This window comes from Brienomyrus brachyistius, chromosome 24, assembly GCF_023856365.1.
Source record: "Brienomyrus brachyistius isolate T26 chromosome 24, BBRACH_0.4, whole genome shotgun sequence".
Taxonomy (NCBI): domain Eukaryota; kingdom Metazoa; phylum Chordata; class Actinopteri; order Osteoglossiformes; family Mormyridae; genus Brienomyrus; species Brienomyrus brachyistius.
This window is the reverse complement of record NC_064556.1, coordinates 6,055,761-6,071,252: the sequence shown is the minus strand read 5'-3', so window position 1 is coordinate 6,071,252 and position 15,492 is coordinate 6,055,761. Positions and strand designations below refer to the sequence as shown.

Sequence of the window (15,492 nt, the reverse complement as noted above, 5' to 3'; positions counted from 1 at the left end):
CACACACACACACACACACACATATATACACGTACACACACACACACACACACACACACATATATACACGTACACACACACACACACACATATATACACGTACACACACACACACACACATATATATACACGTACATACACACACACACATATATACATGTACACACACACATATACACACACACATATACACACACACATATATATATACACGTACATACACACACACACATATATACACGTACACACACACACACATATACACGTACACACACACACACACACACACACACATATATACACGTACACACACACACACATATATACACGTACACACACACACACACATATACACACACACACACATATATACACGTACACACACATATACACACACACATATACATACACATACACACACACACAGTCTATCCGGGAACATTTGGTCCCCACAATGTAATATAAACATAATCCACGTGTAAGCACACACACACACACACACACACACAGCTTACACTGTGTGCTGGGCTGGGTGTGCTGAAAATATGTCTGTGATGATGATGACAATATGAAAACACTTAAAATCATTTGAAGTGCAGAGTCTCCCTGCCACATGAGTCATGCATGTTTAAGGCGTGAGAGCAGGGCGGGGTCACGCCTGCATGTTTCAGCGACGCGTGGAGGCTGCTGTTGCCGTACACTCACACCACACGGCTTTCTGGCTGCGTTTTCATGATGCTGCCCGCTGGTTCTAGAAAGTGCGCATCGCTGTGGTCCCAAACAAACTGCCACAAATATAAATATTTAAATCTCTAGGGACCTGTCGCTAATTTGTTTAATTCAGAGGAGGACCTCAGTGACAGGGGCACTGCCGTTAGAGGAGGACCTCGGTGACAGGGGCACTGCCGTTAGAGGAGGACCTCGGTGACAGGGGCACTGCCGTTAGAGGAGGACCTCGGTGACAGGGGCACTGCCGTTAGAGGAGGACCTCGGTGATGGGCACTGCCGTTAGAGGGGGACCTCTGTGACAGGGGCACTGCATTTAGAGGGGGACCTCTGTGACGGGCACTGCCGTTAGAGGGGGACCTCGGTGACAGGGGCAGGGGCACTGCCGTTAGAGGGGGACCTCGGTGACAGTCACTGCCGTTAGAGGGGGACCTCTGTGACAGGGGCACTGCATTTAGAGGGGGACCTCTGTGACAGGGGCACTGCATTTAGAGGGGGACCTCAGTGACAGGGGCACTGCCGTTAGAGGGGGACCTCAGTGACAGGGGAACTGCCGTTAGAGGAGGACCTCGGTGACAGTCACTGCCGTTAGAGGAGGACCTCGGTGACAGTCACTGCCGTTAGAGGAGGACCTCGGTGACAGGGGCACTGCATTTAGAGGAGGACCTCGGTGACAGTCACTGCCATTAGAGGAGGACCTCGGTGACAGTCACTGCCGTTAGAGGAGGACCTCGGTGACACGGGCACTGCCGTTAGAGGAGGACCTCGGTGACACGGGCACTGCCGTTAGAGGAGGACCTCCGTGACAGTCACTGCCGTTAGAGGAGGACCTCGGTGACAGGGGCACTGCCGTTACAGGAGGACATCGGTGACGGTCACTGCCGTTAGAGGAGAACCTCGGTGACACATTCACTGCCGTTAGAGGAGGACCTCGGTGACGGTCACTGCCGTTAGAGGAGGACCTCGGTGACAGGGGCACTGCCGTTAGAGGAGGACCTCGGTGACAGGGGCACTGTGGTTAGAAGAGGACCTTGTTGACAGTCACTATCGTTAGAGGAGGACCTCGGTGACAGGGTCACTCCAGGTTGAAAGAGGACCTTGTTGAACACACAACTGCATTTCTGCTGTTCATCTGACATGCGACGTCTCAATGACTCTTAAGGCAGGTCCACATGGTGACGGCGCCCTCCTCTGGCAGCTGTTGAAGTGACTCAGTGTTCCTCCTGTCTACTGCACAGCTGGATCTCTGATCTAACCATTGGCAGCTAAAAATGAGACATAGTTGTGTTTTTTTTTTTAATCATCTCTTTCCAGATGTAACAGACACCTCGTTAAGATCTCTCAAAGTTTTGTTACTAGAGTATGTAGTCATGTATTTAAGTGTTAAATGGTGAAATTATTTGCTGTGGTTCTTTTTCTTATCCAATAAATTAAGGTTGTTCAGAAGTGCGTGCTGACTGAGTCTGACTGCACCCGTGTGAAGCCATATGCTGTCACTGCTGAGAGCCTCAGTAATTATCCTCTTGCTCGTTAAGTGTCACCCCTCGCACAGCGACGAACTCGAGCACACAGACCCTCGGTGCGTGCCGGGCTCCGCGGGCAGATGGAGGTCTTAACTAATGGTTCCTTCTCTCCACAGCCGATCATATACGAAGGCCAAGACAAGAATCCTGAAATGTGCCGAGTGTTACTTACGCACGAGATCATGTGCAGGTAAGACAAACGGCAGTGTGCTATCCCCATCGCCGAGACGAGCGACTGCGCAGCTCTGCGTGACCCCCTTCTGTACACCCATTGCCCTGATTAGCGGCTGCGCAGCTCTGCGTCACGCCATCTATACACGCATTGCCCTGATTAGCGGCTGCGCAGCTCTGCGTCACGCCATCTATACACGCATTGCCCTGATTAGCAGCTGCGCAGCTCTGCGTCACGCCATCTATACACGCATTGCCCTGATTAGCGGCTGCGCAGCTCTGCGTCACTCCATCTGTACACGCATTGCCCTGATTAGCGGCTGCGCAGCTCTGCGTCACTCCATCTGTACACGCATTGCCCTGATTAGCGGCTGCGCAGCTCTGCGTCACGCCATCTATACACGCATTGCCCTGATTAGCGGCTGCGCAGCTCTGCGTCACGCCATCTATACACGCATTGCCCTGATTAGCGGCTGCGCAGCTCTGCGTCACTCCATCTGTACACGCATTGCCCTGATTAGCGGCTGCGCAGCTCTGCGTCACGCCATCCATACAGCCATCGCCCTGACGTTCTGCCAGAATGCCCGCTCTTCACTTTGCCGTTTGCCTCTCCCATAATTCCCCACGATAAACTGGAGCTTAGGGCTCCGGGTGCGAGACCTGCCAGTGCGATGCAGAAGCGACGTCTTTGACCGTGTTTGTGCCTCGTTCCTGTCCTCGTCTTCCGATCACTTCCCCCTCTGAGGTCCAGGCTTGCAGGCTCCCTGGATTCAAGACTTTTTCGGATGTTTCTAGGTTCAGTATTTTTTTTTTCTGCATTGGAATGTCTTGCCAGACCCCGTATCCCTGGATACCGATTCTCTACATCCCTCCTCACCTGCACCATCAGCCTCCCCCCACCCTCCTCCTCCTCGGTGTAAACCAGGTCAGATCTACAACCTTCCGTGAAAAGACATAAGGCGCCCCCCCCCCCCCCCCCCCCCCCCCCGAAGATGAAAGCGACACTCGAGAAGATGAGTTGCTATCAAACCCTGCACTTTTAATTAAAACCCACAAGATAGAAGTCTTCTGCTCAAATCTAGGTTGCAAGGATAGGTGCTTGTCTATTTTTAGGAGTACTTGGGAATCGTGTTCACAGTTTTTCGTCTAAAAATACCTCACTTGTGCCCGGCTAATTAGGTTGAGCAGAAACTCATTACTCAATTTGAAATTCTGTGTTGTTATTTGGGGAAACTAATGCTTGTTTCTTCGCATAACGGTGATGAAATATGCAAGAAATCCCACTCGCACAAACAGACACATAAATGAACATGTGATGCCCGACAAATGTAAACACAGTTGAATGCACACTTCTGGATCCTGAATAAATAAATACTTTTATTTAAAACGTATAATACTCGGCCTGAGAAATACTCAGAAAAGAGTATCCTTGATAAAGTTCGAGACCGTGACTCATGCAGAACGACAGAGGGAGGTGGCCAAATTCGTTTGCATCATGTGAAGCAGGGGTGTTTCTGGGAGTTTTTCAAGGTGTGGAAAGTGTGCAAGGAGCCAATCCTATCATAATATGCTGTGATTGACAGGAGAGGGGACCAGTCAGGTTTCAGGTGGGACTAGTGTCCCTCTGGCCCCGCCCCTGTTCACGCTCTTGAAAAGGACATGGGCCCACGCCTTTCTCTGCATCTGAAAGTCCAACATTTACCCATAATTCCCATCACACTCACACCCTCGTCTTCCAAGGTCGTCTTCCCTGCCTGAACTGTGTTGCTTGGGGGGGTCATTGATGTCTATAGAGGAGAACATAAGACGTGAAGGAAGGCCAATTTGTAAAAACACGAGACCCCAACACGCACCCCCCACGCATACCTCATGTTCCGGCGTCAGAGATGTGCTGATCTCGCAGTGTGGGGTACAAACGCAATCTGAATCCTAAGCAGAAAATTAGTCTGTTCACAATTAATCAGTACTGCTAATTGCCGCGTGGTTCAATTTGCCATCTGGTGCCAAGCCAATTTCAAGGCGATGAGTGAGAGAGTTTTGTCCTTTCTCTTCAAACCAGGGACAAATGGAAAAAAAATAAATTCACTTATCCTCCCTAAAATTAGCATCATAGCGCCAAGGTAACCTTTCACGATATGATTTGTAAAAACGCAAATGAGGCGATTTTAACCTTTCGGCTGTGTATTTTGTGTCCGAATGTCGGTGACGGTAAACATGGCGACGGAACTGTAAATGTTTTTGAACGTTTTTGCTTCCAGAAAAGGGTTCGGTTGCGGGTTGTGACAACACTAATGATGGTAGCTATAATCACTGAGATCCTGGTAATTACATGAAGCAATTTAGATTAAATTTCTTCAAAAGGTTTACAAGGAAGAAAACACAGAGATTAAAGATATGACTTCCTTGGATGCCCTCTGGGAGGAAATTGAAATTAACGAGAGAAAAAAAAAAACCCTCAACGAATTTGTTTTATGCCTGTACTTATTAGCATAACATTAGCATAATATTTATTGGGGGTGGGGCTTGGAAAGATCCTGACCTCCCATTGATGAGGCTGAACGATTGGATTTTCCAGTAAAAGTGACAGAACAAGGTAATGAATATCCCTGCGACGTACCATAGAGGAAGCAGGGTCAGTCTAGAGTGACTGTATTACCCGATCCAGCAGGACCACACTGGGGACAGGGAAGAGGAATGCTTGCAAGCCGAGAGGGGGCTGGGGAGGGCTGAAGACGTCACGTCACCCTCTCCTAAAATAGCAAAGGTGAACAGGAAGTGTAGGCTCCACCTTTTCCTGCGGACCTTGGCGGAGGTAAAAGGAGCTTTTCTGTAGAGTGGTGCTTCCCTGTCCGGTCCTCGGGGACCCACAGACAGTCCACATTTTTGCACCCCTCCAGCTTCAGGAGCAAAAATGTCAGTGTTGTCCAGCTCGTCTGATTTAAAAATTGTTTTAATATGGATTTCTCTAGACTACCAGAAACTAAACGTAGGAGAAGTCAGATCAAAGCAGCGGCTTCCACAACCAGTACGAGTGTCACTCTGTGGGTGACGCTGCCCTGCCTGAGCGCGGAACGTTGGCGGTTCAAATCTCACGGCTGGCGGGGCGAGTTCACCCTCGGCCCATAATGTGCAGTCGCTCCAGGCAGACCCTGCTACCTCTGTGGTACGTCGCTGTGGATCAAATCCACGGTGGTAAAATGAAAGGGAAAAGGGACAGCCTGCTTGGAGTGCAGTCTTCCTCACCTTCTTCGTTTGCACCTCGAACCTGAGGTGGCTCATCACCCTGAGCTCCTGCTCAGCCCTACTTTGTCCGGCACCCGCATCCCCCCCTCCCCCCGCACCGGGTCCCTCTGCCAGGGATGGGCACCATTTACTCTGCTGTAATGGAACTCCCCTTGCATCTGGACCCCGTCGAGAGGCAAGCTGCTAAGCTGAGTGCCCTGGTAGCTAATTGAGTCTTTGCTCTCGTGACCGATAGCTTGAGAGTGAAGGAGCGTGTAAAAAGTGTAAATGCTGCAGCTGTACGGTCCTCTCACACTCCCTGTCTGCCCCCCCCCCCCCCCCCCCAACACAGCCGCTGCTGCGACAAGAAGAGCTGCGGGAATCGCAACGAGACCCCCTCTGACCCCGTCATCATCGACAGGTAGGGAACCTCCTATGAGATACAAAGGGTGGGGGAGAAGGGTCTTGTCCTGCTGAGACACGTCCTGAGGTCATTTGACGGAGCATCAGTGAAGGGGTCTCCACGACGACCGTCACCCCGAGTGACCGCACCTTTCCTGCGGCTGGGTAACTGGAGACCTGAGGGCGGGTGCTGCAGTGTTGGTTGTCATCCCCTGTCTTCCGGTCCCCTTGGGAAGAAGAGTGAGGGGCCGAGGGAACGCGGGGGGGCGGCTGTGCGTCCTGCCACCTGAGCGCATGGCTGGGGGGGGGGGGGGGCGCAAAGGACCATCACTCCCCCTCTTTGGATTCTCAAGACAGCATGTGGGAGGGGGGTCGCGTATGACACAGTACAGTTTGGGTTTTTGTTGCCCGTCCTCCCCAGTGGATGAATGCCCCTCAAGCCCCCTAGCTGGCGGCGATTGTATAGGCAGAGAACCCTCTCCCCCCACCCTCCCTCTCCCCCCTAGGCTGCAAACCGCCTCCTTCCCAGGGTCCTCCATCTGTGTGACGGGGGCGGGCGGTTGGGTGTTGAAACTGTGGTTTAAGCTGCTTTTGCGGGGGCTTAAAACAACACCCCTCTCCTTCGGAGGGAGGGGACGTCTGTCCGTGCGCCGTCAGGGACAGCAGGCATCGCACAGAGCCATGCCGTTCCAAGAATATTATGACCTATCTGCAAGAAAAAGACAAATATCTCTATGGGAAAGTAAATGTATCTGTTTATGCCGAAGTTATTGCTCAGTGTGGTGATTGTACTTCGGTTGTGGTTCTCCCGAGGACCCGAGAACCGGCATGCGGGGAGAAAACCCACAAAAATGGGGGCGAGATGCAAGAATTTCAGGGTCCTGTAACTTTGACGGCGCATTGGTGGAGCGTCCGTCGAATGATCTTGAATAATTATAAACTTATTGTGAAGGCTCTGCTTTCAATTAAGTCGAAATGCATCACGTTTTGAAAACAATGGCTCCAGTTTCGACATTCTTATTTCAGTGTTTAATTTGTAATCGTAAGAAGAATGTTGTCATAGAGTATAGTTTATAAACAGCACTCCGCAGTAGAAGTGTATTCTGCCATGTGCGCAGCGGAGTGTGTGCACGCGTGTGTGTGTGTGTGTGTGTGTGTGTCAGTCATCTGTGTATGGCATTGTGGGATCAATCCATTATTTTGACATTGTAGGGACCATTTTTTGGGCCCCCACAAGGGGAAATTCAATTTCATAAAAATCTGTGACTGCAAACAAAAAATAGTAAAAAGTAAAAAAAAAAAAAAGTAAAAATGCCAGAAATCTTGTCTTCTGCTTGGTTACGTGTGGTTAAGGTCAGGGATGGGCAGGGGTTAAGGTCGTCATTGCCCATAGAAAAGTTTTTAATAGAAACACGCGTATGTGTGTGTGTGTGTGTGTTTGTGTCACTGCCAGGCTCTTCTAGATGCTTGCAGGCAACAGGGCTTTCTGCTTGGCAGAACACAGACCCCCCCCCCCCCCCCCCCGGATTATAAACCCAACACTGCAAAGTCAAAGCAGAGGAGCAGTGGAGGATACAAGCCAATCAGTTACCTCCCTATCAGTAACGCTCGTTGATTTGTTGATGTTTTAGGGAGATTTTAAAGCAGTAATTAGCCACGCTCACGCTAAGATCTCCCAATGAGTAACGAGGGCGACGGATTAATGAGGGTTTCTCTTTGACACGCGCCTCTCTGTGATCCGTTAGCGCGCACTGCCGCATGCAGCGGCGTCGCAGCTAAAATCAACAAGAACCACAACAGCGACGAGAGAAGCAGTCAAGAAAACACTCTATCAGGGGTGACGGATTCCAAGCGACGCCGGCAGGCGGAGGCCGGCCTTTCGCGAGCTTATCCCGTCCGCGGCTCGACTCGATCAGGAGACTGTAAATCAGCGTCGGCTCTGCCGGGCTGAACACAGCCCCCGTTTTAAGATGAGTGTGTGTGTGTGTGTGTGTGTGTGTTTGCGCGCGTGCATGCGTGGGGCTGCATGGGTGTGCAGGAGATCCCTCCCTCTTTGGAAACCTTTATGTACCCTGGCATCGACGGAGATCTTGGTAACCTAATTGTTCCCATTGCCCAGTAGGAGTGTAGGAGCCTCCCACTCCAAGCCCCGCCTCCCAGTCCAAGCCCCGCCTCCCACTCCAAGCCCCACCTCCCGCCACTTAGCCCCTGAGGAGATGCTTCTGTTATTCCAGGACTTGTCTCATTTCCTATCCCGCTTTGTTTGTTTTCTTGTTCAGGGAAGAATAAGGTACAAGCAGGCGAGAGCTGAGCTTTGAACTGGTGCTTTCAGACGACGCTCCGCGGGCAGCTCCGTGAGCGTTGAAGTCAGTCTGGAGTAGGCAGGGACCCGTAGGTGTGGAGAGTTAACTTTGTTGTGCCTGACTCCTCCAGGAAGAGGTGTCAGAGAGGCGGGGGGGGGGGGGCGACGTCGCCACAGCCCCAGAAACGCAGCCCCAAGGACGTTTTAGCCTCAGTCAAACGAACATGAGCCGAACGTGACATTAAGTGAATTGCGAGCCTCGCCCGACTTCACCGATTTTTACGAGTCCCTTCGACTCTACAGCCTTTAATCTCAGGGACTTTGGTGCAAAGGTGTCGGTGTTCCTGGCCTATAGAGCTGCGTGGTCCACCTAGAAGTGCCCCAGACGCACAATGCCGGCTGATATAATTACAGGGCCGACAGAAGGCCTTCTGTTACTTAAACAGCTCTCTGTCGGACAGTCTAAGGATGAGGATGGTTTTTCTGAAACGGTTGTGTGAGCTACAGGGTATATTTATATGGGGGCGTCTTTGTAGCGGTTTGAGAATGAGAGTGATCCGTCATTATCCATTTCCTCCACGGGCCTCGCTGGTCCCCTCATGGAGATTGTGAGGAATAAGCAGGATCAGCCAGCTACTGTTCACAGGCTCCGCGGTTCTGTGGTGCTTCCCGGAACGGGCTGATACACCTATTATTGGATCAAGCTCAGTCAGGCTGGTGGTCTGTTGCATGGGGGGGCTCACCGAAGCCCAAAAGTGAGAAGGGAGGGTAGGGGAGATGACGCCCTCAGCCTGTCTGGGTTAATATGGGGTTAACGATATGGAGCTCCCCGTCAACAATCCCATCATCTGCCTGGCTGCTTCTGAAGGAGCAGTGCCTGAGCTCCATGTGTCCCTCCATGGGCTCTCCCTCTCCTCTCCCTCTCTCTCTCTCCCTCTCCCTCTCTCTCTCTCCCTCTCCCTCTCTCTCTCCCTCTCTCTCTATCCCTCTCTCTCTCCCTCTCTCTCTCGCCCTCTCTCTCTCCCTCTCTCTCTCGCCCTCTCTCTCTCCCTCTCTCTCTCTCCCTCTCTCTTCCTCTCTCTCTCTCCCTCTCTCTCTCCCTCTCCCTCTCTCTCACCCTCTCTCTCTCTCCCTCTCTCTCTATCCCACTCTCTCTCTCCCTCTCTCTTCCTCTCTCTCTCTCCCTCTCTCTCTCTCCCTCTCTCTCCCTCTCTCTCTCCCTCTCCCTCTCTCTCTCTCCCTCTCTCTCTCCCACTTCCTCTTTCTCTCTCTTTCTCTCTCTCCTTCTCCCTCTTTCCCTCTCTGTGTCCCTCTCTCTCTCCCTCTCTCTCTATCCCTCTTCCTCTCTCCCTCTCGTTCCTTCCCTCTCTTTCCCTCTCTCTCTCCCACTTCCTCTTTCTCTCTCTCTCTCTCTCTCCCTCCCCCTCTCTCCCTCCCTCTCTTTCCTTCCCTCTATTCCCCCCCTCTCCTCTCTTACCCCTCTTCTCAAATTACCCCGTGCCGTCCATTGACATCTGTCCTGCTTAAATTAATCCCCCTTTTTTTATTTTCCACTTTCCCTCTCTTTCATTGGCACCTCGTTCTGCCTGTATCCCCTTCCCTGCCTCTGTTTTCTCAACCTGCCCCTCTGCCCCCCCCCCCCCCCCCCCCAACTCTGTCTGAAACCAGAGCCTCCAGCTCAGCTCAAAGCATCGATACATCTGCCAGTCATGGGGGCGGGAGAGGGGGGCACGGGGGCCTGATGGATGTCCGACGGTGGCCAGGGAAATGCGTGGGGGGGGGGGGGGGGAGGCGTTGGGTGTCAGAGAGGTGGGGGGGGCTTTGCTCTAGCAGCAGATAGGAAGCTGGTCTGTCCCTCAGAAGTGTAGCTCAGCAGGTACAGCTGTAGTGTCCTTCAGGTGCTGAGCACCGAAGAAGAGGCTTCCATGCTTATCAAGATGCTAATGCTATCATGCAGATCTAAACTGCTTATATTTCACGTACCTGACATGCTGGGGGTGGTGATGCTCACTTCCCTGGATAGCCGAGGTGTCCAGAGAGCATCTTATTACCCAGAGCAAAGAGCACTGGACTCCAGTGCCTCCCGAACTGGCACCACAGAGAGCTGGCTTATCAGGCCGCCTTAAGCTAACGCATCGTTAGCTTGGGTGGTTCAGAATCACTCCAAGGCCTTGTTTTCTAAATTTAAGAGCCCGAATTCAACAAATACATATTTTTGAAATTCTTGAACTAAATAGAAACCTTTTTTTGTGTGTTTTTTTTTTTCCTTTGTCTTCCATCAGCAAGGTGAACTTCTCTCCCAGAAGCTGGTAAAGTGCGGTCACTCCCGCCTCTCGAAGGCGAAGTTGTTTTCGCAGTACAGAAAACTCAGCCCCCCCACTCAGTGAGCCTCTTTCTCATGCCGCTTAACTAAATCGATACTTGTGGGCGGTCCGCTCGTCTTCCTGGCCGGGAGGGGGGGTCGTTATGGCGGAGTTTCCTGTAAGTTAGCTGGGGCGTTGCGTGCGGATGTGTGTGCAGGAATGGAGGACCGAGAGAGGGTGGGTGGGGGGAGCTGCCTCTCCTCCAGCTGTGCCCCCCCAGGACATGATTTGGGAAGCGGTGGGTGTCATTGGGGGGGGGGTCACGATCATGATGCCCCCGGTTCTCTCAAAATGAAACGGACAGGCTGAAGTGAAACTGCGTGTACAGAATGCGTTACAGCTCGCTAAGCGCAGTTTGCATATTCTCAATATCTTTTTTTAGCCCAAACTTTGTGCATCTTATGTATAAATCTACATTATACACGTCCGTCTTCCTGCATGCAGGGTACAGCCGCCTTATTTTCCAACTGTACTGCTTTTGTGGTTAAATTTAAAGAAACTCTCCTCTGTCTAGGAAACAGGATGTTAGTGAAGGTTGAGCCTCTTACGTTCCCGCCGTAACATTTTTAAAATTCGATATTATAATCCGCTTCGCAACGCCACGACATTCTTGCAGGACTGTAAACGAGTGGGTTATCCGTTTATGGGTAGTGGTTAGACCACTGACTTAAAGAGCAGAGGTCTCTCTGCTTTCGGTCCGCTGGCATGTCGATTTTAAGACTTCGTCACATGTGCTGTTAAATGTGGTGGATTAGTGCTTTCCCTGGCGTCCTTAAGTGCCTTAAACACAGGCGCGTTTGCACAGTTCCAACTAAATCTTGTTTATGTCACTCGAACATGGTGCTTATAACCTGTCTGCTTTGGCCGGACTAAAGCAGCGTCAATCTGAGCACGTTGAATGTCTATTTTACCGTCAGTGGCTCTGCCGTCCGGCAGTAGCAATGGCAGCTCCTGACGGATCTCAGGGATAGTATGAAGATCGTTGTTGATCTGTTACATCATTCTCCGCGGGTCCTAATTCCTCTCACGTCCCTCCCCATTCCACCTTGGCACACACAAACACACGTGTTGTATTCATATCTTTGTGGGGACTCTCCATTCATTTCTATGGGCAAATCTGTAATCCCAGCAATGACGACCGTAACCCCCACCCAGCCCTAACCTTAATGAAATACTAGACTTTTTTTTTTTGATTGCAGCCACAGATTATTATGAAATTGAGCTTCCCCTCGCGGGGACCGAAAAACATGGTCCCCACCAATGTCAAAATAATGTTATCGCATTGTGGGGACATCGCGCACACACGCACACACACGCACACACACACACCCGCAGGCAGGCAGCTAAACACCTGGGGCTCCGTAATCTCATTAACGCCCCTCAGCGGTGCAGATGCACTGAGTCAAAGCAGAGACACCCCATCATCCCGGCGATACATTAATTGGTTTAATTACTCGACATGGTCAGTCCCCCGCGGCTGCTTTCCGGCGGGCGTCTCCTCCTCACCTTCCCTCTTTATTTTTGCAGCCAAACCCCCACCCCCCCACAGCGGTCGTCCCCATTGTTATGTTTTGATTCCACTTCCTGTGAGGAAAGGTCAGCTGCGCCCAGTCCTTGCTCAGGAGGGGTGGGGGGGGGGGTTACGGGGCAGGGGGGGGGGTGTTGGTGAATTATTCATGCCATTGACTTTGTGTCAGGTTTCCCAGTTGTATCCAGGGATGTTTTATTCATTTATCTCATTTAGAGGCTCTGCCTGCACCTGTTCTACCATTAAGGAGCCGCTCATTTGCATTCCATGCTAATTCGCCGCACTGACCCCCCCCCCCAAGCCCACCGCTCGCCGCTAATTTCACTTTTCACGGACGAGGGGGCCAGGGACCCTCTGGCGCCCCCTAGCTGAGGGCTGCGATTCTGCAGAGGGGGGGGTGGTCTAGCTGCCGGCGTGCGCTCTTCAATCGAACCCGACGGGGGAGAATCGGGGGAGTCTGTGGGCCGCAAAGCCTGAGGTCAACCCCCCCCCCCCGCCTGACTGTGCTTCAGGGATTATCTCTCATTTCAAAAACGCAAAACACAACAAGAGATCAGCGTGTAATCGACACGACCAGCAATGCCTGAAATACTCCATGCTGTCCCAAGTCCTTATTAAACATAAATTGGGGTGAAATAAATCTTACAGTGATGATTGTTAACGGCCAGTGGCTTCAGCGCGATGCTGCCAGACTGGTCCTTCACCTTCCTGCAGAGTCTGCGGCTTGGAGGGATGAGCTGCATGCATGTCATGCATTGCCCTCCCCCCTCGGGCCCATATAGCCAGCAGAAGTGTGTGTTTTTTTTCTTGTCAGGATTGTCGTTAAAAAGGAAAACGCTTCTCATTGGGAAACCGTCAACTCTGCGCAGAAAGGCCCGAACACCAAAATAATGTCGTTTTTTATAGTCAAATGTACCGTAACTACAGAAGCTGGCTGCCGTGCCGTTAAAAATGCCAAGTCCTCTTTTCTTCCTTACGATAATTATGTACGTACGTTATTTTATTCTGGGAGTTTCATTTAAGCTGTGGGAAAAATGTGATGAAATGAGTCATTTTTCCTTTCTGTCGAGAGCTGCCCCGGGCGGGGGGCACGTTACAGGCTCTGAGGGGGCGTGGCCTCCCGGCTCCCGCCACTCAAGCAGCTTCCCCTCCTCTCATTGGCTGAAGCTTGGCCACAGACCCCAGCAGGATCTAACGGGTTTTCATTCGCGTGTCCCCGCGATCCGCGGCGTTCCTGATCTCACCCCAGGCCAGGAGCGATTCTCGAATTACTTAAGGAAGGGGGCATGAGAGGAGCCGTAATTCGTACAGTGGGGCTAAACTTATCATTAGCGAAGGATTCGGTTTGATTCTGTGAGTGATAGGAGAGTGGGACAATCAGCTTTCAGCCGGCTTGCAGCCAGGGGTGAACTGGGGCAGCTAGTCCCCGTCGCTTGGCTGTTTAGGTGGGTGAGGGGGCAGAGAGTGCGGCTGGCATCGGGAGAAAGTCGTTCCACGATTGCAGAAAGGAATCTGAGAAGTAGACAAGCGTTTGTGGAGCACGGATGTTGTTTACAGGGAGGAGGACGAGAAAACCGACATTTTGTGTCGTAAACCCGCAGTGGTGGGCAAACAGTCACCATAGCATTCACGGGGAGGGGGGGGGGGGGGCGGTTAGAAGGTCAGTGCCGCTCGGTCGTCTACGTGTCAGGGGGGGGACGCAGGCGGCGCGGTGTGAATGACATGTACTTAATTATTTTTAACTCCAGTCTCTGTTTGTGTTCCCCGTAGTCAGGTGACTGGCCGGGAGGGATGGGCGCCGCAAAGGGACAGCGAACCTGAAGCGGGATTTGTATCCGTTTTATATGGATTTTAGGAAGTTAAGGAACCTTTTTAATGTGTGGCTAGAATTTGCCTTCGGGTTTATTTAGCTCGTTTATGGGATAAGAAAATTCCGACTGAGGTCCCGATTCTGGGGTCTCGAGCTTAGGCTCTTCCCACGATGTGGATTGATGGTGTTTCGCCGACGTTTTCAACTTTTTAATCGTCACGTGACCTAAAAAACAGAAAAAGAATGGGAGGGGGGAAGGGGTCCGTTCCCCTGCAAAGGCTCATGGGAGCTAAAACGGCGAGCGCTGCGGTACCCATATTGTACACGGGGGGACGTGGGCCCACGGTCACACTGTGAGGACATGCTGGTGCTGAAGCAGGAGGGATGTGTGCGCATGTGTGTGTGTGTGTGTGTGTGTGTGTGTGTGTGTGTGTGTGTGTGTGTGTGTGTGTGTGTGTGTGGGGGGGTTACAGGCTTGCAGAAGCCATACATCACTTCATTATTAATAGCATCGCCTAAATAAAAACGCAAAGCTTGTCACGTTTAATGGATGGCTGCGTGCTCGCTGTGCGTTCGCCAGCCCGGGGGGGGGGGGGCAGGAGGGGGGGGGGGCAGCTGAGGTGCGTTCATGCCCCGCGGCATGAGCTACGAACTCGACGCCTCCGAATCAGGGCCACGGTGCGCTGAAGGGAGCAGCCTGCCCTCTTTTCGCCCAAAATGCGATGCCCCCCCCCCTCCCCTCTGCGGGTTTTTCCCTCCCCTCTTACTGGTTTCTGGAACGTGCCAGTGACTGCGCTGGAAATGTCAGGAGCGATTCTTCGCCGGCATATATTATGTTTGGCTTTGGCATGGAGAGCGGCTCCATGTGCATTTGCTGCAGCATGGCCGGGAGTCCTACACTGGGGGGGTCACCGCAGCCCCCAACACCCCCACCCCCCCCGCCCACCCCTTGCATTTTTCTCAGCCCCAGTAAAATGTCCCATGACTTCCTGGTGGATCCCAGTTTAACGCGGGTGTTTTCCTCTCTGCCGCACTGAATGAGCTTTCCTGGATGATTCTGGTATATAGATTAACCCCCACCCCCAAACCCAAACCCAGACCCAGACTGCCATAACGAGTGCCTCGAATTTGCCTGTGACACAGCGCTTGTCTTTCAGCAGAAGGACAACACATTTCGATTTAACTTTCTAGGAATGGAGAAGTTTAGCATCTGTGATCGGAAGGTCACTGGTTCAAGTCCCATGCTTGATACAGCAGCTACATCTCTGTTGGGCACTGGAGCAAGACTCTTGTTTATTATTTAGACAAATGTAACTTCTGGTGATGTCATAAATATCTCAAACTCGTGACCGGCACGCGGAATGAGACTAGGTGAAAAGTTACAGCATTGTCGTGTTCAGTTGTCATCATGTCCCTAGAAAATGAGCCACCGTCCTGGGTCTACT

The 15,492-nt window shown here is 51.9% G+C and overlaps 1 protein-coding gene across 1 annotated transcript in view; it reads left to right on the top strand.

The window, feature by feature from the left end:
- Nucleotides 1–15,492, top strand: part of LOC125720201 (transcription factor COE1-A-like) — a 92,103-nt gene that overhangs the window by 8,892 nt on the left and 67,719 nt on the right. The window contains 2 exon segments of the mRNA XM_048995385.1: nt 2,366–2,439; nt 5,995–6,063. Of these exon segments, the coding sequence (XP_048851342.1) occupies nt 2,366–2,439; nt 5,995–6,063 (143 nt within the window).